At 43.1% G+C, this 23,912-nt stretch overlaps 1 protein-coding gene and 1 long non-coding RNA gene across 4 annotated transcripts in view; one reads left to right on the forward strand and one right to left on the reverse strand.

Moving 5' to 3' along the window:
* Positions 1-5,154: 5,154 nt before the first annotated feature.
* The window catches only part of P4ha3 (prolyl 4-hydroxylase subunit alpha 3), a 33,337-nt gene continuing 14,579 nt past the window's right edge, over positions 5,155-23,912 (reverse strand). Inside the window, exons 6-13 of one of the 3 annotated variants that reach the window (XM_078046667.1) lie at positions 22,746-22,909; positions 22,331-22,507; positions 18,720-18,784; positions 15,528-15,687; positions 12,873-12,935; positions 8,426-8,494; positions 6,532-6,621; positions 5,155-5,777 (exon numbers count right to left, since the gene is read on the reverse strand). In XM_078046667.1, the coding sequence (XP_077902793.1) occupies positions 5,514-5,777; positions 6,532-6,621; positions 8,426-8,494; positions 12,873-12,935; positions 15,528-15,687; positions 18,720-18,784; positions 22,331-22,507; positions 22,746-22,909 (1,052 nt within the window). In that variant the 3' untranslated portion in view covers positions 5,155-5,513. Of the gene's footprint in view, positions 5,778-6,531; positions 6,629-8,425; positions 8,495-12,872; positions 12,936-15,527; positions 15,688-18,719; positions 18,785-22,330; positions 22,508-22,745; positions 22,910-23,912 lie in introns of all 3 variants that reach the window. The other 2 variants (XM_078046666.1, XM_005323190.5) reach the window with 2 other exon arrangements.
* Positions 9,695-17,659, forward strand: LOC144377136 (uncharacterized). The gene is made up of 2 exons (XR_013437798.1): positions 9,695-14,988; positions 15,896-17,659. It is a non-coding gene; the product is annotated as an uncharacterized LOC144377136 (long non-coding RNA).

The following is a 23,912-nucleotide window of genomic DNA, read 5'->3' on the forward strand; positions in this document are numbered from 1 at the left end:
AAAAAAAGATATGGATTTCTTAAGAGTTAGAGAACTGTTTATCTCAGAACTCATTACACACCAGTGAGTTAGGACCAAAAACTCCCACACCGTCACACACACACACACACACATACACACACCTCTTTTTTCTTCAAGGTCCCAACCAAATGTTACATGAGCCCCATCACATGAAAGATCAGGTCCCTCATGACTTTTGTAGCATTTTGTTTCTCTTTTCACTTGTGGTTCACTAGCATGGTCACTGTTTTCACTATATAAGTCCATGTTTTTCACAAGTATTTCACTTGTATTGTCATTGAGGGTTTTCTCCTCTGGGAGCTCAAAGACAGAGACTGATCAGTCATCCCAGCATCTCCAGCCCCACAAAGGACCTGGTGCAGAGGTAACATCAGTCACACTTAGTTGAATGAGTGACAGACCACACACTATCTGTCCCATTAAAACCCCATCGAGGATTGGTACCACTGTTTGTCACTGTGCTCCTGGTGCTTTCCAAAGCACCTAGGGAGCCATGGAAAGAGCAAGGGTCTCTGAACCAGAAAATCTGGCTTGGCTCTGACCCTGACACACTGAGATATGGGCAAGTCACTTCACCTTCCTGGGCCAGAGGAAGTAACTCTGCCCTCAGTCCCTATTAGATGGTAAGTGATGAACAGGAGCCCCGGGGGGGGGGGGGGGGGGTATGATCTTATAGTTATGCTCCATCTGAAAATGTGGTGAATTCTAAGCAAGGTAGAGATGCAGTTGTCTATGGGGAGCCATCTAAGCCATGCCCTTAAGCCCATGGCCAAAAAGACACCACCCAGCTATCGCGATGCTTAAATCTACCCTTAGCACCTCGTTCCTTTGAGATAATTTTTTATTTCTCCAGGTTTCTTATTTCAAATGCAAATACTTCCCTTGTAAGGACAGAGAAACTTTTGTCACTCAAACCTTGGTGGAAACAGGGATTCTGTGCAAGAAATAAACATAAAGAGAGATGGACAGAGAGGAAAGAAACTGGCTTTTATTCCAAAGGGGAAAAATTTCAAGGTGAGGAAGAGAAAGAAGTCCAGAGAGAAAGATCCTGGAGACAGCTGGTGGCAGAGACCTGCCTGGCTCCAGATGCTGTCTCTGCTCCCAGCTGTGTGAGCCCAGGAAATCTTACCTTTGAGCCTCACTTTCCTCTTTTGCCAAAAGGCTGACAATTGTTGAGAATAAGATATGGGACATTAAATAGCTTGCAGAGTGGGCACAAATGTTTGTTTCCTCCCCCTAACTCTTAGCTGATTCCATAATTCAGCTGTGTACACAGCAACCTGCAGGCAAATGTCCCTCCCCACCCCCCACACACACCCTACATACAGGCTTCTTTGGCTTCTTCAGCTTGAGCAGCCAAGGTCCCCAAACAGGGGACTCTTTGAGACATTCCATGAAAGGGCAGTTTGTGCTGCTCCTGGCATTGCTGGACAGGAGTTCCCCAGGATCAACACCCTCTCATTTCCTCCTCCAGGACAGCTCTCCCTGCTCCCTTGTATGTGAAAGGGGGACGAGCAGGTAGCCCCTGCTCCCGCCTTCCAGTGGCACACATTCATTCTCCAGTGTCTTCCTGGGGCTCCAACATGGAAGCCCTCTTGACCCTCCCTGGCCTCACCATCCTTAGGCTGAGCACCACGCTGCTTCCCTCTTGATTGTACCCACTTATCTCTTGTTACATTCAGAGTGTGCTACCTGTGCCTGAAGGGCAGCGAGCTGGGCGCCTCCTCTCTTAGACTCTCATGAAGCAGCTAACATGGGGCTGCTCATCCAGTGGCCGCTCGCTTGACATCTGCAGAACTGAAATGATTCATATGACGGGGCTCGTGGCCAGCAGGCATCAGAGGCACAATGGATAGACCTTTTCAACCTGGGAAAGTGTTGGAAAACATCTCTACAATTGTTGGCTTTGAGAAATATTACTGCCAACAGGAGCAAAGCACCAACAGCCAAAGGAACACCATCCAGACAGTGGAGGGCTGGTTAAGCTCCTTGGTGTCAGAAAAATCTGGATTTGAATCCTTCCTCTGCCACCTTATAGCCATGTGACCTGAGACAAGTTAGACTTTCTCTGCCTCAGTTTCTCTCATCTATAAAACAAGTATAACAGTACTTATTATAAAGAATAAAGGGGATGAGTGCATCTAAGTTCTTAGCAAAGTGCCCAGGTTAAACAATATAGGATTACTAAGGATAATAACAATCATTAATATCAAGAATATTACCTGCAGTGAGGCTTACAAGTGATATATAGTTCAAGGTCAGGAACCTGTGTTGGACAAGGCTATTAGAAAACTGCTGGAAACTCAGTGTAAAAAGATAAAGAAAATTATAAACAAGCAATCCTCAAATTGATCCTATTAAGAATGATCTACCTACCCACTTAGTGCTACTGGGACCTCACATCTACACAGCACTTCCTAGCAGGACTAGTCAGACTTTGGGGGCATGGAGACTGGCGAAAATATAAAAGAATGAGGCAGTTCCACTCTGGCTGTGGTGTGGTAGAGGGACATGGCTTTGAAAGTGTTATGGTTTAGATATGAAGTATCCTCAGAAAAGCTTGTGTTGAAAGCATGATAAACAATGAAGCAAGGTTGAGAGGTGGGGCTTTAGGGAAAAAACTGAAAGATGAGAGCTGTCATCTCATCAGTGGATTTATCCACTTGATGGATCAGTATTTTGAATGAACTACTGAGTGATAACTGTAGCAGGCAGGGCACTGGCCAGGGAAGTCATGCTCTGGGGGTGCAGCCTTGGATAGTATCAGCCTCTGGCCTCGTCCTCTCTTTGCTTTCCAACTGCCCTGAGCTGAGTGGCTTTTCTCCACCATGTTCTGCTGTGACTGACTGTGGACTGAGACCTCTGAAACTGTGAGCCCCAAATAAACTTTTCCTTCTCTAAATTGTTCTTGTCAAGCATTTTGGTGACAGCAAAAAGCTGACTAACACAGAAAGCATCCAGTGGAAAGGGCACTGGTGAGGGTCACAGATGGCCAGATGTCTAGCCCAAGCTCTGCTACATCCCCCCAGCAAGTCACTGACCACGAATCTTGCTTTCCATAGCACTTGCTCTGCTTTCCTCCCCAGGGAAGTGGGGTTCAAGAGGAGTGGAAAAGTGGTCAAAGTAAGGTATTAATATTCAGAGCCTTAGGGACAGGCACTTCCCCTAATGCAGGTCCAGTCCTGTTACTCCTTCCTGGCCACTATGGAGCCTCTCATCTTCAAGACTTGTGCATGGCCCTCCTTCCCATGAAGACTCATAGTACCCTCAGATCACGTTTGTCTACTCATGGCTACAAGTTCTTGTGATGAATTGAGGGTCTGTTTCTGTTTCTGAGACCCCTGAATCTCTCTATGGTTGCTTGCCTCGCACATGCTTCTGCCATTGTGATACCATCCAGCATGAGGCCTTTACCAGAACTGGACTGAGGCCATTGCCATGCCCTTGAACCTCCAACACCAGGAGTTAAATAAACCTCTTTATAAAGAAAAGTTCCCAGCCTCTCATATTTTGTTAGAGTAACAGAAAAGTCTAACACAGCAAACTACCCTAAATCACCATGATCTCCTTGCTCTCATTACTGCAATCAGTAGTAATTCATTTCTTCTTGCATGCCATATTTTCATATTGTGTTCAAATGGTGATTGATTCCTGCTGGCATTGTTCCCAGGGATTCTCTCCTGTGCCTCTCTATATACCCACAACACTGGCTGAGCCCCACACATCCTCCTGAAAATTATTCAGTAAGTAGTTGTTGCTTAATTTGCAGTTAGGTGTTCCTGGGTCTCAGTCAGCTGGTTTAGGTGTTTGATAATTCTCATATCTCAGACTTGGTTAAAAGTACATATATTAAAGGCACAAGGTTTGGGGCCAGACTGTAGGACTTTAAAAAGTTCTTAACTCTAACTCTACCTCCTTGTCTATAAAACAGGGATGAAAAACATATCAAATCTCCAGAGTTAGGATGAGCATTAAACATGGAATGCATGAGGCCCTTAAAATAGTGCCATCTCAATAGACTCACCGTTTGTTGCTCCATTGCTATATTGGGTCAGACCGACAATGTAATTCTGAGAAGTTCTGGTTCTGTGGAGAAAGGAAGCAGTACCCCGCCCCACCAAAGCTTTCTGTCTCAGGACTACTTCTGTCTCTGGAGCTGGAGGAGGCAGGTAGAGTGGGTGACAGTAGCTTTCTAGAATACTGGCACAATCAGCATAAATACAGGCAATGTGACAGATACTCACAGAGGCTCAAAGGAAGCTGGACATCAGAGCCCTAACTTTGGGGGGCTTCACAGCTCTGGGAAGCTGAGATCCTAGGGGCTTGGCGAGAGGAGGGGGCAGAGGCAACATGGAGACTAACCACCTGGTCCTTCACCTTGTGGCTCCTCTGTGAGCAAGACACACCCACATCCCTGGGGAGGAACCCAAACCAAGTGATCTTTCAGTGCAAGCTCTCAAATAGCACCTTCACCATCACTGCGGCCACAGCCCACACTAGTCCCTCTGCTGGGAAAGACTTCTCTTCAGACCCCGCCTGTAGAAATTCCACCTCCACAGTGCTGTTCAAAGGATGCCTTTGCAAAACTGCTGAATGCCTACTTAGTTTGAACCAGACCTTCTGAGGACTCCAAGAGGAACAGAGCACAGTCTAGTGGGAGCAGCCTGGCAAATAAACAAACATTGAAATTCAGTGAGATGGGGGCTATAACAGAGACACTGACAAAGTATAGGGGCCATAAAACATTTGCCCTGCAAGGAGAGAAACTGACCATAATTAAACAAACAAAGTAACTTCAATACTGATACATGGTGGGAAGAAAATAAAATCAAGTAATCAGGTAATATGGCACAAAGAGGCTAGAAGGGAGGGTAGTCAAGGGGCGCCCCCTGAGGGAACATCAGGCCAAAAGCAGAATGAGCAGAGCTGGGCTGTGGGGAACTGCAGAGGCAGCAAAAGCAAAGGCCTGAGAAGGTAGCAAAGGTGGACCTGAGCACAGTGGCTCCAAGGGACAGGAAGAATGTCAGCGCAGGGAATGCTGAGAGGAGAATATGACAAAATGGTACACTCTGCTATTTCACTCATCGTCTGAATATAAGAAGATCGGTAGTTGGGAAGAATGATTTGTAAACATTTTAATGTTTACATTAAAAAATTTTAATGTATTAAAAAATCATCACATAAAAGTTGCTTTCTACTTTAAAAAAAAAAAATCACCAAATGATGTACTTCTTGCATGGGGTGCACATCCGAGTCAGACACACTCCCTGCTCAGGCTACAGCAGAAGTCAGTGGGGAGAAGGACAAAGGGGTCGGACTGACTGCTCCTGCAGGCGTCCTCACTGCCACTTCTGGGTCCCTGTGGTCAGAATGGCAAAAACTCCGAAAGCTCAAACCCTAGAGACTGTTGGTAAGTTCTATTTCTAACACAGAGTAAGTTCTAGAAGCTTCTCTCCCAGGCCTCCATGTCCTTATTTGTACTGTCCATTCTCCTATGACTCTTGTGGCTGGACCAGAAATAAATTTAACTTCTCAGGGGTCCCCGGTGAAGGCTCCATTTTCAAGGAGTGGGCAAATGCTGACAAGCCTCTTTCAGGAGGCTGCTCTCCCCTCGGTTCTCCTTCTCCAGTTTTTGGCTCCTGGACATGAGACTCTGTAAGACTCCGCAGCTGCTCTGACGAATCTTCAGTCTTCCGGGTTGGAGCCGCAGGGTCTGCGGAATTCCTGTCCATACTCGTGTATCCACTTGTTGGCCACTGGAGACAGGGAGAAGGAAGAGGCCAGCTGAGCAGGGCAGCCAGGGGCTGTGCGGCGGGGAGGGGCGGATGCACAAGCATCTCCTAAAACCCTCCGGCCCACCCAGTCCCAGCTCACACTGGGTTTCATGCTGTTTCTTCTAGCAGAGAAGAATAGCAGAGGACAGTGTTTTCCTAAAGTCCAAGAGATCCTGCCTACTGGAAAGTGATTTTCAAGTGTGTGGGCACTGAAGTCACTCACCCTTCATTATAAAATCCCACCTCCCCCCAAAAGCCACTCCTGAGTAATGACAGAAGTGTGGTGGCTTCTTTGGCAGTGTCCATGTCAGCATGAAAGCCTTCTTCCACCTCTTTTCAGAGCTCGGTGCTCTTGGACACACACAGCCATAAGCACATCTGCCTGCTGCTTGTGTAGGGCCGCCTCTCCACAGGTGGCACTGACAGAGAGCCTGATGGCTCACGTCTTAGAGCAGTGAAGGGGAGGGACTCTGTTGCCACATTCCTTCTCAGCTGTGCCCAGGATCAAGGCCCATGTAGCAAGGCCAATAAACCTTTGTAGACATTTACTCTGTGTCAGGACCCTGCTCTTCACGAGCTCCTACCTGTGCGGGGCACCCTGTTGATAGTCTGATCATCTTAATACAGTGTGGCTCCATAATGAAGCCTGTGGCATGGGAGGGCTTCGTGATCTCCCACCCACTCCCTATCTCGGCACCCCTCACCCCATTCTCATGTTCAGAAAGGAAGGACTTACCCCACTTATCTCCCACCAGGACAGGACAGCCAGCATGAAGTGTGTCACCGTCCCCCTCACCACTCCTATGCAGGTTCCACCAGAACAGTGCTGCATTCTGAAAACAAGAGAGGCCAGCCCCGCAGGAAAGTCAGGCCAGAATCTCAGTCCTTGGGAAGCCCATGACTAAGGACAAATGCATGCTTGTGGCTCAACAAGGAAACCCTCCCTGCACTCTGGGGCAAGGCATGGTAAAAACAGCACAATCTGACATAAACTGCTGTACTCATGCATAGGCCACTGATTTTAAAGCTCTGCTCCTCTCCAGGCCCTGAGTGTGCAGAGACAAAGCCCATCCAGCTCTGTTCCTTGGAATTCACGAGAGGCAGATAAAATAGAAAAGGGTGATACAGTGTAGGGAGTGAAGGGTAAGGTAAGGATGGGTGTGGTGGGATTACTGAGGACAGATGCCTAACAAAACCCACAAAGCAGAACAAGATATTCCTCAGTGGAAACTTCATTAGTTCCAGAGCTTATGCTCCTTGAGGCATTTATTACCAGCATCCAGGAAGCAGGCCTCATCATAACCCCCCTTCCTGAAGTAGTCCATACTTAGGGCCTTGAAATCATGTAACCAAGAAAGAGCAAGTAACTTCAATACTGATACATGGTGGGAAGAAAATAAAATCAAGTAATCAGGTAATATGGCACAAAGAGGCTAGAAGGGAGGGTAGTCAAGGGGCGCCCCCTGAGGGAACATCAGGCCAAAAGCAGAATGAGCAGAGCTGGGCTGTGGGGAACTGCAGAGGCAGCAAAAGCAAAGGTAGGACTCAAGAAAGAGCAAAGGTAGGACTCAAGCCCAAGTGTTCTGACTCCAAGTCCTATGTGTTCTTTTGCCCCTACACTCTGCTTTTTTGTCCCATGCATTTCCTAGAAACTTAGTTTAATCTTGGCCATTAGAAATAGATCAAGCCTGAAGTAATGAAGGATACGCCGACACCTCTGTTCCTAAATCTAGAAGAGACACCAAAGCCCTAGGTGCTCACAGACACATCTTTTATTGAATGCTTAGAACATGCCAGGCTCTGTACTGATTGCTTTATAGGCATGATCTCATGAATTTATTTTCATTTCATTTCTGAATTAGGTAAGGGCTGTCAGGGAGTTTGATAGATCTGAAACTTGGAGGAAATATTCATTCATTAAATAGAACTCTTACTGCATGACTCTCCTCTGGGCCTATCTTTCCCATAGCTCCAATTTCAGTGGTTACTACATATTAGCTTCTCTGTGAGCCCCGGAAGGAAAGGACTCTGAGCTTTCCTCTGTATCCTCAGTGCCTCTAGAATTCAGTGTGGATGCAATTAATAACTGCAGGAACAAACTACTATAGAGAACCCAAGGGTCAATCAAAAGAGGTCTTCCCAGCCAGGCACAGTGGCACACGCCTGTCATCCCAGTGGCTCAGGAGGCTGAGGCAGGCGGATCATGAGTTCAAAGCCAGCCTCAGCAAAAGCAAGGCACTAAGCAACTCAGTGAGACCTTGTCTCTAAATAAAATTCAGAATAGGGCTGGGGATGTGGCTCAGTGGTAGAGTGCCCCTGAGTTCAATCTCTGGTGCCCTCCCCTGAAAAAATACAAACAAACAAACAAAAACAAATAGGTCTTCCCTTCCAGCTCTACTGTGACAGGGAAGACAAACACCTACTTGTCACAGAAGTATAAATAAACAGAGCCACAAGTAACATGCCAGAGTAATAGAGAAGACTGCGACTTTATGTTTGATCCTTAAAATCAGGGAAGACTTCTTGTTATCCCCCCCTCCCAGGACTCGGATTGCAAGCAGAAGTGTGAAGGTTAGGGGGTTACTTCTGTGCCTTCTCAGCCCCCTCCTCTGGGAGCAGGCCCCACTCACCTTAACCACAGGCACGCTGAAGTTGGCGTAGATGAAGGCTGTGGCTCCTCCAGCTTCCACTGAGCTCAGCTACAATGCCAGAGGAAGAAGCCACAATTAACATTGCCACCACATCCCTATTCTGTCCTGTGCCCATTGGCCTGGCCTGTGACATCATTTTCGTATAGCTGCCCTCTTGTGGTGCCCTGTTTCAACTCTGAAAGACTGTATCCTTGAAAGATAGTCATCCAACTTCAGGATTTAGGGAGCCTTATTTCCTCATCTGTAAAATGTGAATAACACTAGTGAGAAAACAGTTTAGCAGTATGTATCAGGAGTACTAAATCTATGCATACCCATTTGAACCAATAACACTAATGCTAAGACTCTTTCCTAACCCTAACAAGCTCCTGTAGGGGACCCAAAGGTGACTCCAACAGAGTCCTTCCCCTCCAGGAGCTCTACTGTGACTGTTACCCTAATTTTCCTCACCTTAATCTTCACACTTCTGCTTATACTAAGTACCATACTATGAGTCAGAATTTTGTTATTATTATTCTTCACATTTTATAGATTAAGAAATAAGTCTCCCTGAATAAGTCCCCTGGTGTTTGCCTGAAGGAACACAAGAAGACAAGATTTTGGGAGCCCTTCTTTCTTTTTCCTTTCAGCTAATATCCTTATTAAGGGCTACAATAAGTATATTCAAACTTTTTTATTGAGACCCTCAGGGAGAAATGCATCATAATCTGACACACACATAAAGTTTCATAAAGACATTCCAACTGCATGAGACATCTCTGATATTTTTCCTTTTATTTATTTTATTCTATTCTAGTACAGTTTTTTAAAATACAGATCAGATTCATTAAATTTAATTTCACAACCTACTAGTGGATCATAACTTGTGACTTGAATACCGGTTTAGATTACAACAATCTGTTTTTGAAAGGTGGCCATCTCAAGAACTATTTACTGCGCCTTTCTCGGGTTCCCCAGATCACTCAGTTCCACTCTAGGTCACCTAAGCTGAGGGTTTCCACCACTGGTATGTTCTTGGATTGCAGATATGTTTTCTTAATATAAAGATATTTTTTCTCGATTGTCAAAGAAATTCATAGTAATCATAGACATTTTTTAATACAGGAAAGCATTTTAAAAAAATCACTTATCATCTTGCCATCCAGGGAAAAAAAATGCAGTATTACAGTTACATAGTAATAGCTGACATTTAGTAAGCACTGACTATGTGCTAGACATCACACTAAGTACTTATACTAAATACTATACTAGAAGGATTAGTATTACTTATTATTATTTATATTTTACAGGTGAGGAAATAAATCCCAGAGATATTAAATACTTTTCAAAAAGTCACATAACTCTTCTGTGACAGTCAGGATTTGAGCTGAGCCAGTATTATCTGATTACAAAGTCCCTGCTTATAAACATTATACTATAATTTTGAACATTTAGGTTATTTCCAAATATTTACTATTATAAACAACACTGCACTGAAACTTTTTTTTTGCAGGGGATGTATGTGTGGTATTGGGGATTAAACCCAGGGGCACTCTATCACTAAATTACAACACTTTTATTTTTTATTTTGAGACAGAGTCTCACTAATTTGCTCAAGCTGGGCTTGAACTTGCAATCCTCCTGCCTCAGACACCCAAACTGCTGTGATTACAGGGATGTGCCACCAAGCCCATCTTGAACATCTTTTTAAAAAAAATTTTTTTAGTTATAGGTGGACACAATACCTTTATTTTTATTTTTATGTGGTGCTGAGGATCGAACCCAGTGCATCATGCATGCTAGGCGAGCATTCTACCACTGAGCCACAACCCCAGCCCCTGAACATCTTAATCAATGAAATTGTTTTTGAATTTTGGGTTGTTTTCACAGGAAAAATAATTATCGTTATGAGTCCAAATTGGTATGCATACATTTAATATTCCTGATATATACTGCTAGATTATTTTCTTTTCTTTTTATTAGCTACACATGACATTACAATGATCTTGGCAATTCATACATTTGAATCATTGGGGTTTAATTTCTCATTTTTCTGACTGTACAGATTGCAGAAGCTAAATTATTTTCTCACCAGCCATACAACATGAGAGAGCAAGTATTACCTCACTCTGCCTAGCACTACTAGAAGGTCCATGTTCTTTTAATTTTGTGGTCATCAAACCCCATCCCACCACAATCTGTGTTGCAGAGCAAGAACTTTAGGCCTGAAGAGGTTGTCACTTACAGGAAACTGAACTGTCTTGGTGATTCAGAACCTAGAAATGGCAGTTTTAGCTGTCAGTGCTCCTTGGTTCCCACTGTGGCCACTTGGAGGGCCAATGGGAACAACTCGATCTTTGTGTTCAAGAAACTAACAGATGATTCTGTTCTGTTGTAGTCACTGTGGGTACAAGCATGACTCACCAGGGGCAACCTTGACTTTCCTGCATTCCTTTTCCTGTGGTTTTAGACACAATGTAAGGAATGATAAACCAACATATTCAAAAGAAAATCTCATTCTGTATGCAATGAAGTTCAAGGGCATGAATTGTAGAACAGTGCTAAAAGAGATATGCTTTATGAATACCTTCACTGTATTAGGACTGAACTTATGTCCAGTCTGGGCAGAAAATCACTAACCTATTTCAAGTCCATCCTCTGTACTTTTTAGAAATTATTTTCTCTCTACAATATTACTCTTGTCTCCCACAAACCTTAACATTATTTGCCTTGAGAAATGTTTGATGGTCTTTACCCAACCTGAAGATGAAAGTATTGGTCTTATGACACCAATTCCCCGATATAGGGTTCTTTCCTTACTTGCTTGGTGGGATACAATGAGAGAAACATACGAAACTTTCCACAGTGACATTCCCCCTGTACTATCTCCTCAGATCCTTATGACAACCCTGTGAGGAAGTGCAGGGCAAGAAAATGAGCTCAAATAATTGATGTGATATGTACTGAGGCCCCATAGTAAACCACAGAATCAGGATCAGGCCAGCTTAGTTCAAAACCAAAGTGCATTCCATTCTACTGTGTCTCAAATGCCTAAAACTCAAATGTACATGCATGTTCTCTCATTCTCTCTCTCTCTCTCTCTCTCTCTCTCTCTCTTTCTCTCTCTCTCTCTCTCTCACACACACACACACACACAAAAAAAAAAAAAAAAAAAAACAGATGTGCACAACTGCCATTTAAAATTGCTGGGCCTTTATCCATCCTTCCTTCATTACAATAACTGGGCCTCTGTATCTAGGGAACTAGCCATAAAAGATTTGGGCAAGGCAAGAGGGTAAAGAACAGACATACTGTGCCCCCAGATGCTCATATTGTCTGGTTGATATCTACACTTTTCACTGCCTGGGACCTCCCATGCCAGCTTCAGTGATGAGCCAGAGACACAACCAGCTGCAGATCCAAGATGCGCTCCCTGCCTGGCAGCTGTGCTTGATCAGAATGACCACCGAGAGGTCAGATGCTATGTTTAAGAAGTAGTCTCCAGTTCTTCAGGAAGCATAAAACTTAGCCACTGGAGACAAAACCAGAATTGCAGGCATAGAGACTATATGCAATGCCAGTCTCCAACTGCCCTTTCTTGGCTCTTGTACCTGCAGAAACCAGATACAGGCTGAGAGAAGAGGGAAAGCTAAGGGAGTGTCTACTCATCCAACGAGCCTGAAAACAGGACTCACAGCCTCAGTCAGGAGTAATCTTTTCCAATAAGTGTTTGCTTCTAAAAATCTCTTCCAAGTGAGAGATGATCATAATTATGGGTTAGGTGTGAAGAAGGAAATAAACCCACAGGACCTGAAGGGAAGGTGATGGGTGAGATAACAAATGCTGGGACCAAGTCCCACAAGACCAGGCTGGGAACCAGAAGAGACAAATTTATTGTTTTGCTTTTTCAGGGGATATAGTGGAGATTTTACTGAAGAATTTATGTGGAAATAGGAGGAGGATTTTTCACTGAGACTTCTCTGAGATTTTCATCTCAGAGGCCACACTTGAGGAATTTCTCTGTCGGCCTCCCTGTGCTTTCCTGCTGGTGACTGAGCTGCCTGACTCTCCTCTCTCTCTCTCCCACACCTCTGCAGCTGCACTTAAGGGCCCCGCTTTCCAACCCAAGTAGGCTGTGGGACCTCAAAGAGGGAGACTCTCGTATTCTCTTCCTGCATTTTTAAGTCTCACCAACTCTTGGCCTTCATTGTAAACCTACTGTCCATCCTAATCCATGGCCTATGACAAGGTCATATTAGATCCATTCCTTTATATCTCCTATAGTGTTGAACAAAAAAAATGCTATTTAAAATTCATAAATTTCCTGAAGACTTTTGTGTTTAGTACCAGATAAAATCAATACATGAAATTGTTTTGAACACCATAAAAAAGAGGAGAGATATAGTTATTAGGTAAGAAGCCCTGGTCCCTCCAGAGCAAGACTCACATAGATCATAAATGTTGCAACTCGGTTTCCAGACTTCATTCTGTATAGGGGGCTGCTTGGCGACTGAGACAAAAATAGAACATAACATTATTTTATGCAGATGGCACCAGGATGACATAATGAGGGGACCATGTGCTCATCTTTGCTGGCAGGTACTCAATACTCTTTATAGACACTATTTATTAGACACTCACATGAGTGAATTGTGTGCTAATCAAATAGAACTACTTGTCAATAGTGAAAGCTCTATATGACAGGTGAATTTTGCCTTTGGGTTCTGTGAAATAAATTCATATGTAAATTCTTATAGATCATTATTCTGTAGGAATACCAAATGATAAGACTGGAGTTCCCAATTACTTGCCAAAGAGAATTTTTTTTTTTTGGTCATAGAACTATCTGAAATAAAACTTACATACCATAAAATTCACCCACTGTAAGCATACTATTTGATGAACTTTAGCTAATTTCAACATTTGTCCAACCATCTCCACAATCCAGTTTTAGAACATTTCCATCGACTGGTAAAGTTCTCTCATGCCAGTGTTCAGTTAATCCCTCTATAACTCTGAGCAATACACTTACCTACTTTCCATTCTGTTTTTTCCCTTTCCATATAAATAGAATCATAAAATGTAGAATCTTATCCATCAGGCTGCTCTTGCTTGTGCACTATTTTGAAGGTTCTTCTCTGTGGTTGGATGTACCTGTCCATTCTTTCCCTTGATGAATAGTATTCCATTGTGCAGATATATAAAAATTTGTTATCCATTAACCTATGGATGGACTTAAGCTGTTTCTAATTCTTGGCTAATAAAGCTACTATGAACATTCACATGCAAGTGTGTGTATAGATGTATATTTCCTTTTCTCCTGTGTAAAATATCTGGAATTGAAGTGGCTGGATCATAGGCTGGTGTACCTTTAACTTTTTAAGAACTGCCAAACTCTTTTCCAAAGTGACTGTTTTATTTGACATCCCCCCAGTGTGTGAGTCGTTGTCACTGTCCTCACGCACACTTGGTATGATCTCATAAGATATCTTTTTCATTTTAGCTCTTCTAATAGGAATACAGCATTATTTCATTGTGGGTTCAACTTTCATTTCTCTAATGGTGTTGAGCATCTTTTTACTTGTTTATTAGCCAATTATTTCTCTTCTTTGAAGTGCCTATTTAAATAATCTTTTGCTCATTTAATTTTTTAGTTGTGAGGCCAGGGTTGTGGCTCAGTGGTACAACGCTTGCCTGGCACCTGTGAGGTACTGGGTTTGATCCTCAGCACCAAATAAAATGTGAATAAATAAAATAAAGTTAAGAAAAAGAAAACAAATTAAACTCATCCTTAAAAAAAAAGAAAAAAATTAGTTATCTGTTGAGTTACAGAAGTTCTGCATATATTTTGGATACAAATCCTTTATCAAGTATATAATTTACAAATATTTTCTCCTAATTGGTGACCTGATTCTTCATTTTCTAATGGTGTTTTATGAAAAGCAAGATTTTAATTTTGACAAGGTCCAATTTATCACTTTTTTCTTCTTTTATGGATCAGAATTTGATGACCTATAACTCTGCTTTGCCTAACCTGTGGTTATAAAGATTTTCTCTTAGGTTTTCTTCTAGAAGTTTGTTTTTTTTTTTAAAGAATATATTCTTTTTTATATACATTTTATTTATTTTTATGTGGTGCTGAGGATCAAATCCCATGCCTCGCACATGCAAGGTGAGCCACAACTCCAGTCCCTCTTCTAGAAGTTTTATATTTTGCATATACATCTACAATTCATTTTGATTGATTTTCATAAATGTCATGAAATAGATTCTGATGTTGCTATCATTATTTTGCTGGAGGATTATTGAATTATCCCAGCACCATTTGTTGAAAAGGCTATATTTTCTTCATGGAGTTTCCTTGGCATCTTTGTGAAAAAAACAACTGACCATAATTGTACAGGCTTATTTCTGGATCCTCCATTCTGTTTCCTTGACCTAAGTTTCTGTCCTTCCACCAGTACCATATACAGCCCTGGTTCTTGTAGCTCTACTCTGGAAATGACTATATGAAGTCTGTGAATGAATAAGTGAACAAATGAACAAGTGAATCATGAAATCAGGTAGTGTATAGCCTCCAATTTTGTTCTTCTTTTTCTAAATTGTTTGGCTATTCTAGTCCTTTGCATTTCCATATACATTTTAGTATCCATGTATTAATTTCTACAAAAATAAGCCCTCTGGAATTTTAATAATGTTGGGGTTGAATGTATAGTTAGATTTGGGGGCTGTTTTTTTTAACCCTCAAAAATTGATTGTTACTGCCAGCAAAGGCAGGCAGTTGAGATCACAAGAAAAGAAGAAGGGCTGAGATAAGGACAGTCCTCCCTGGGAAGTCCCCAGATGAACAGGAGACAGGATTCCGTAACAGGCCACATTCTGCCAACATAGCAAATTCTGGAAAGTGGAATGGTGACAGATAAGAAAATGAACCAGCAACAATCAGCTAAAACCAAGATTTTTAGATATTCCCTAAATAAGAACCTTTGTTCTAAGATTTCATTTTGTATGACTCTGAGAGCCCTACAAGAGCTACATCCCACATAAATAAGCAATGCATTCACTTTGGCCTCAGAAGATTGGTCATCGGACCCATTGTTACCGTAGCATGGTCAAAGTGAGGCTCATAGTGCCCTCCAATGCCATAGTTCACCACCTGGAGATACTCTGCGTAGGGAGGCTGGACATCAAGGCCTGTGAGGGCTGCGATGCGGTGGTCCAGGGTCACCAGCATTGGGTCAACAGTGTCCTTTAGCCAGGCACTAAAACATACCACAGAGTAGAACATCAGTGATTCAGTGCTGGAAATGACTACATGTCATGTCTGTGAATGAATAAATCATCAAATGGATACAAGTTCTGGAGGGCCAGGGGAGAGGGGAAGAGAAGCAGCATGAATGCCTGATCAAATACACATCCCTCATGTTAAGTCTGCCCAATTCACTTTGCTTTCTGTCTCAACATTCACAGGTTCATTCACTCAATTAAACATTCTCGGAGGCCCTGACCCATTCCTGAGCTAGGTGCTGAGGCTACAGAGTAAAGGTGCACGGCGCCCAGGACTGCGACAGCCATGACTGTGACTGCCCCTGAAACTGCTCTGTGGTAAAGACTTCTACAACAGAGGAAGCCGGTGCCATAATGGAAAAGCTTTGGATTTAAAGTAAGAAGATTTCTGAACATTCCAGCATGCCCCTGTAGTCCCAGCGACTCAGGAGACTAAGACAGGAAGATCACTTGAGCCTAGGAATTTGAGGCCAGTCTGTGCAACATAGTAAGACCCAAAAGAAAGAAAGAAGGGAGGGAGGGAAGAATTCAAGCAATAAGACTAGTTCCTGATCCTCTCTCTGTGTGATCCTAAGTCAGGTACTTAATTTTGAGCCTAAGAGCAGTGTGCTCTTCAATAAAATGAGGATAATAATAATATCTGCTTCACAGACTCATGAAGATTGTGAGAGAAACACTATGAGGCTGCTTTGTAAGCTGGGTTGGTGACTGCTGTGAATTCCAGGAGCATCTCTGGGAAACCAGGACAGGTCAAAGACCAAGAACATATAGCTCAGACTCTTCCTAAATGTCTTGTTGAGATTCTGACAAAAGTCGAATTTTGGAATCTGAATTTAGGTTCCAGGGAAATGAGGACATGCTCCCCAAGCAAAGCCTCATGGGAACACCATGAAGGCTTCGAAGGGAAGAACCCTGGCATGACTTTGGAAGACCACTTCTTTGCTCTTTAAATGATGACTAACAGAAAATAAGTAGAGTGAGAAAATGAGAAATACACTTTAAACTGCTGGGGAGCAGAGAGGAAGGAGTTAATTCTACCAAGGCAATTAGGTAAAATGATAACATTTAAACAAAATTCTGAAGGGTGTGTACCAATTCAACAGACGGAAAAGAGCAGGTGTATTCCAGCCTGAAGAAATTGCATGAGTACAAGCATGAAGGTGTGACGATAAATATGTGCAAAGGTCCTTACCAGATGCTCATAAACTTCCCAACTTGCAAACTGTGAGCTAGATAAACTTCTATTCTTTATATATTATCCATTCTGTAGTATCCAATTATTGCAACCAAAAATGGACTGAGAAATGGGTAATTGATAGTGAAGGTGACAGCAGACAGACATGAGTGTTGGGAACATGAGGTTAAGGGGATAATTCTATAAACTGAGCTGACTCCCGTGTGCTTTCTTAAAAAAAAAAAAAAAAGCAATTTAATTTATCTGCAGCCCTGACTGGCTTAAGTTAATAAGATGAATTACATTGGGGCTGGGGTTGTGGCTCAGTGGTAGAGTGCTTACCTAGCACATGTGAGGCACCACATAAAAATAAATAAAGTTATTGTATCCATCTATAACTAAATACATATTAGATTTCTCAGCGACCAACCTGCTATCTGCAGGAGAAATACAGGACCAAAATGCCAATAAGGAGAACACATTACCCTGAAGTGACTTTTGTGTAAGAACAAGTTCAATGGGCCAAAGAGACTTAGAGTTGCTTTGGGCCTTTAGCATGTGCAGTGGGGCTTGGAAGTTTGAGGCAATCCTGCTGAAGTCAAAAGTCAAGAGGTGGACCTGGGTGGGACTCTCTGGAAACTTCTCTGGGACCTTCAGCAGAACTGGAGGGCAGGAGTGAGATGTGGCCCTTCTCCTCTCTGTAAAAACCCACTCTCTCCCTTGAGAATGTTCCCTTCTCCTATTCCTTCTAATAAATTCACGCCTCTGAACAACATGTTTGAAAGCTCTCTGGTGTGATCCCAAGAACTGGACCTCCACAATGCCTCACCTTTGCAGCTACTTGGCCCCAAAGGCAGGCCCTTGCTCTGTGACAAAGGTTGTGAGCAAGAAAATGATTTGGCAATTCAGAGCTCCCCAAGGACTTCTGAGAGACCAATTCCAGTGGAGTTATGAGGACAGAACCAAAATTCAGAGGATTAAGGAGTGATGTGAGAGGGTGGAGGTAGTCTGATCTGAAAAGAAAATATCACCTATTCCCCTAAAGGAAACAAATCTAAATAGAAGATTGAATATTCTTTAACACAAGAATTTCAGAAAGGTTAGAAAAGACAATGAAGTTGAGGTCACAGACCTTTTAAATATTGGTGAATAACTCCTAATGCTAAAGGTACCAGTGAGGCCAAAATGATTCTGAATGAAAGCTTTCATTTCTCACCTCATTTCCTAGGCAACGCAAACTAACCATCCATTCTGAGATCTGGTCTCCCCAGGGAGGCTGCCAACGCTGTCTCCCGTGGCTTAGAGGGAGATTTTTTTCCTCCTACTGTATCATCAAGTCCCCTCAGTGCAAATAAGGGATTCAAGGGGAGGGCAGGGGTGGAGGGAAGAGGAAAAGCTGGACTCGCACAGTTGAATCTCTTCCTCTGGAGAAGCCCTGAGGTCTTGGAAGTCTATTCATCCCTTTTGCTGAATGTTGGCAAGCTGTGCTTGCATATGAATCAGGAGGTGGGAATGGAACCTTATAAAGTCAAATTACAAATGCAGGCAGGAAATTTCTGGAAAAGTGATGCTGGTTAGAGGAATAATTATATGCTTATTCTGGGATAGAAGGCAAAGGAGTTTTTTTCAAGTTTTTCCCTCATGGCCTCCCTCTTGAATTCCTCAGAAATATAACAAACTCGAGTGAGGACAGTGGAAACTTCTTCCTCTCAGAAAGAATGTAGAGAAATATAACATTCTCAACATTGACCTGTAGGCTCTCCAAGTGTCCTTGCCAACCGGGTGGTCAACTGTGCCTGGGCCCAGGAGTCTGAGAGGAAGGGCTCCTCTTACCTTTTGCTGATACGGTACTCCACTTGCAACTGCTTTTCCCCTGATGCCACCACTGATCTCTGGAGCTGGTGGGAAGGACATGAGATAAAGTCCAGGCAGTTATGATGCATGGGGAGGGGCTGTCATGTCCACAGACATGCCCTTTATGGAAGCACAAACATAGACAATAGCCAGTTCCTTCGTCATTAGAGGCTATTTTGCACATGGTACTATTTTAGGGATGGGTCAGTCTTGAAAATGAAAAAACTCAAAACAAGTGACCAAAAATCTTATCCTTAACCACAGGATCTGGTAGCCAGAAAGCACTTAATAAAAGTTTGTCTAACTGAAATGAACTGATTCTTGAATCTACTTTGCATCTGTTAGTCTGTGGTAAGAACAAGGGCTATTTCTCATCCTTCTTTGTAGCACAGTGTGGGTCACCAGCCCTCACATAAGGTAGGCTGCACTTGGTGTTTGTTGAATTAAATGAGCTCCTTCCACAACAGCAAAGTGTGTGCTCAGAGGCAGCTGCTTCATTTGAACAATTGAAACAAAAGCCCTTCCTCACAGAGAAGCACAATCCCTTTTACTTCAACTGCCTTGATGAGGAAAAAATCTATAAACAATTTGAAGTCACTGATTTAACTCAATGTCTCTATTTTGTTGTGAATATCTGGTTATATATAGCTCTTAAATTATTTTTCATAAAATACTTCCTAATGGCAAAATCACTGAATGAGGGACCGAAAGATAAACATTACTTATTTACATGAGGATGTGTCTACTTCTGCTTCTGTCATCAGAGTAGCAGTTCTGTGAGGGCAAGGTCTTGGTCTGTTTTTACAGCTGTGTCCCCAGGGTACAGAGCTGGGCAGGGAGGTGCTCAGTATGGATTAAGCAAACAAACAGATGAACAAAACCTGTACTGAAAGATACTCCCAGGACTTAGCCAGCCCTGGTGCTTCCCAGGTAGTTGGGATTCTAGTGGGGACAGTCTATAAAACACAGCACCTCAACACGTTCCTTGGCCTGTTGTTCCACAAGATTAGGATGCAGAGAATCAGGTTACTGATATTATCTCTATCCATCCTTCACTAATCGTTCCTGGTATCCTCTTCCTGGGATATTCATAGAGGAGAGAGGAGGAATTCCAAAAGGACAGATGAAAGATGTTTCCTTCTGTTATTTTAGGGCAAAATCAAGGACTTAAAAAAAAAAAAAATCCTGGGCTGGGGTTGTGGTCAGTGGTAGAGCGCTTGCCTTGCTTGTGAGGCACTGGGTTCAATTCTCAGCATCGCATGTAAATAAAAAAAATAAAGATTCATCAACAAGCAAAAAATATATATATATATTTTTAAAAATTCTGGAAGTCCTCCAATTAAGGAGCTACTCTGTACCTAACTCCTTTATCATTCATTTACTGTTTGCCTCCAAGTTATTCAATTTATTGGTTGTCTTCTGTCCTAAGTATTCTGCTATGCATTGGAAGAACAATACATTAACCCAGAGTCCTTGACCACATGTCATATAATGGGGCCATAACAGCAAGTACAGAGTGCTGTGGAAATACAAAGATGGGCATCTAGCTCACTCTTACAGGGATAGGAAGGATTCCCAGGATAAGACCATAAGACCCATTGCAATCATACAGGTAAAAAGACATCAAGAGTTTTGCAGGCAGAAAGAAGAAACAGCACAAGCCATTTACAGAAAAGAAAGCTCCCTGCAGTGGAGTGTCAAGTACAAGAGGGAGAAGTGGTGAAAGGGGTGAGCAGCAGTCAGGCCATGGCGCTTTGTAAACATTTAAGGACACAGTAACCCATTAAAGAGTTAAAGCAAGGCATTTAGAAGGAAATCTGGCTTTTAAAGATTACGCTGACTGCAGGAGGCACAACACAGAAAGACAATACATGATGCTTGCTAGTTTATAGCGTGGCCAGGGAGACAGAGTACTAACCCATGAAACAGCTACTATCATCAAACAACATATAAACGGTAGATTAGCTGGGATGGTGGCACGCACTCAGGAGACTGAGGCAGGAGGATCATGAATTCAAAGTCAGCCTCAGCAACTGAGTGAGGTTCTAAAGCAACTCAAAGAGACCCAGTCTCAAAATATATATATATATATATATATATATATATATATATATATATATATATTTTTTTTTTTTTTTTTTTTTTTTTAAAAAGGGACAGAGTGTGGCTCCGTGGTTAAGTGCCACTGTGTTCAATTCCTGGTACCAAAATTTAAAAGTTAATTACCAAACAACTCATGACAAAAGTTTTGAGTTCAGAGGATGAATGCATTATGACATGTGGCCCCCCGCTCCCACAAGTGCTCTGAAATGTAGAGTCACTCAAAGAACCAATGAAAGTAGACCAGAGCAGTTAGGACTAGCAGGCCCGAGGGAGGCGTGGGGTTTTAACAGAATCTTCCAGGGTGGGCAGGATGTAGATAGAGAAGTGATGAAAGAGCAAGCTTTGGAAAGGAACAGCGAAAAGGAAACAGGTAAATCCAACTCAAGCCTCTGCAGCTTCTGTGCTCAGCTGTGGGGAGTGGGGGGTTGGGGGGACACTGCCACACAAACCCAGGGCTCACTTCTGGAAGAATCCAAGGCCAGTCAGGCATCAGCAACTTCTGGGGGAAGGGAGTCTGGTAAGACTTTTGTGTGCCACATGGAAGACCTGTCCTGAAGGATTCCATGAACATCTCTGGGGGGGTCACCTGTCCCATCACTATGGCAACAGAGTTATTCTCAGTAAAAAGTCACTGCTGGCCAAATGTGACTGCTGACGCTATTGAAAATATATTGTCCCATCACCGGTAGAGCTTGATCATTTCAAAAACATCATGTACAAAGATTCCAGACTTTCCCAGAGAGACTTTGGGTTAAACCGATTATTTCTGTTCTGCCTCCAGTCCATGTCTGCTGCTCTGCCAGGCTGGGTCCCAGAGTGGAGATGGGAAGGCAGAGCTGCAGCCCACCCAGGACAGACATGTAATGTGGGGACTGTCACTAGATTCAGGGGCTGCTTGTTACCACACATAACTTAGGCTACAAGAACAGCAGAACGGCAACCAATCTACCTCGAAGTGTCAGTAATGACATTGCTACATGTATGACCTTCCTCTCCCTGGGCCTTAGTTCCCTCTTTAACAAGATTATGAAGTTGAACTAAATAACCTTTCCGTCTGTCAGTCTGTAAATATGTATTAGGATTTTATTCCTTGTCCCTGTCATGTTTTCCATTTCTTCTACTAATTAATGGCTGGTGTTTGGGGAAGTTTCCTTTTTATTTTTTGAGGTGAGATTTACGTACAACGACAAGCATAGACCTCAAGTGGACCATTTGCTGAGTTTTGACAACTGTTACAGCTATGGACTCCACACTCTTAAGAAGATACTGAGAGCACATTTTCAACATTCTAGAAAAATCCTTTGGCACCTCATCCCACTTAATCCTTTCCCTCTAGAGGCAACTGCTGTTGTGATTTCCTCCACCATCTTATGGGCTGGCTGGCATTCTGAACCCCTGGACTGATGAAGGGTCTAGCTGTGGAGCCTTCCTTTCTCATGCTCTGAACTCCAGGCATGTGAAGACACAGGAGCTTTGGGGACACTCACCCATGGTTCTGCAAGCTTGCGAATTTTCTGAGCCTCTGAGTCACTGACAAAGTCATGATAGAGAGCAACATAGGGCTCTAGGTGAATGATCTCCTTCCGGATGGGCTGCAGAAGCAGGTAGGGGCTGGAATTGGTCTCATAGGAGCAGTAGAGGCTAGGGATCTGGTAGTGAATGGGCTGGAAGGAAAAAATAGACTCAGCATAAAAGAAGATGACCTAAGAGTGACATCATTTTAGGGGAACTAAAGCATAAAACCAGGAATTTGAGAGATATTGAATATGGTTACTTGGATACTGTCCAAGGGAGCTTTATTATTCTTCAAGGCATCAGCTTTTCCCCTTTTCACTGTCCAAATTCTAGCTTCTCACTGTGTATCCAGGCCTATCCCCTTTCTTTTTTCCTGAGGAATCCTACCTGGGAGCCCAGGGTCTGACATAACCCCTCATATGTGTCTCTAGTCCGCAGGTGGGGCACTCTGGGTCTCTGGATGACAGCCTCAGCTACAGCCTGGTGGGGGCTCTCTGCCAAGAGCCTTTCATATTTCAACACATTCCTGGCCATCCTCTTATTTTCTGGGCCTGGGGAAAATCAGAGCAGGGAATAATACAGATTAACAAACACTAGCCCCAGAAAGTGCTACCAAGATTTCCTGCAACTTTACTATCACAGAAGACTGGCACTAGGACATTCTGAATAACTCCTTGACAGTGCCCATATTCCCAGAAGAGAATCTGGTATTTAAAAAAGACTGACTTGCACCCGGTGGGTCTGAAAGTGCAAAAGGTTTTGGGAAGGAAGGCGGTACCTACACTCTTAGATCCAGGGACCATGAAGACGACTGTTCTGGGACGGCATTATGGTTAGTTTTATCCATAGAATAGAAACTTCATTCATTAATTTGTTCATTCATTCATTACCCATCCATTCAATAAATGCTCAATAAACATCTACTATGTACCAGATACTGTGCTAGAGGCTAACCTCCCAGAGTTCAGAGTCTAATGACCACTTAGAAGAAAACATGTCAGGGGCTAGGGATTGTAGCTCAGTGAGGCACTGGGTTTGATCCTCAGCACCACATAAAAATAAATAAGTAAATAAAATAAAGATATATTTTTTAAAAAGAAGAAAAAAAAAACATGGTAAGGACAACAAAAGGAAGTCCAGAGAGTCAAAGCCTATGTTACAGGGACCCAACCTGTTCTTCCCTGAGGGACCCGAAGCTAATTCATCCTTGGCTCCATTAGATCCCTCAGCATTCCTAACAGGCCTAGACCCAGAACAGTGCAATATGAAACAAAGGGATTTTAGATTTGGGTTCTAGGCTAATTCCCACAAGCCCTTGAGAAACCCTGTGTCTTGCTTGTGCCCACCTGTTTGTGCCCACTTTGGCTGCAAGATGCCCCATGGATTGGCAGCTACCCATGGCCCGCTGGCCTCTGTGTAAGACTCTCAGAGCATCTCAGAAGGAGGTGCTGAATTGTTCTAATGCTCCCAAAGTATCTGAAGAGCCCTGTGTGCTTCTAACCATCACAACCACCCTGGCAAAAGAGCAAAGGAGTGAGCAGAAGTTACTATTCC

This window comes from Ictidomys tridecemlineatus, chromosome 4 (assembly GCF_052094955.1).
Source record: "Ictidomys tridecemlineatus isolate mIctTri1 chromosome 4, mIctTri1.hap1, whole genome shotgun sequence".
NCBI classification, from domain to species: Eukaryota; Metazoa; Chordata; class Mammalia; order Rodentia; family Sciuridae; genus Ictidomys; species Ictidomys tridecemlineatus.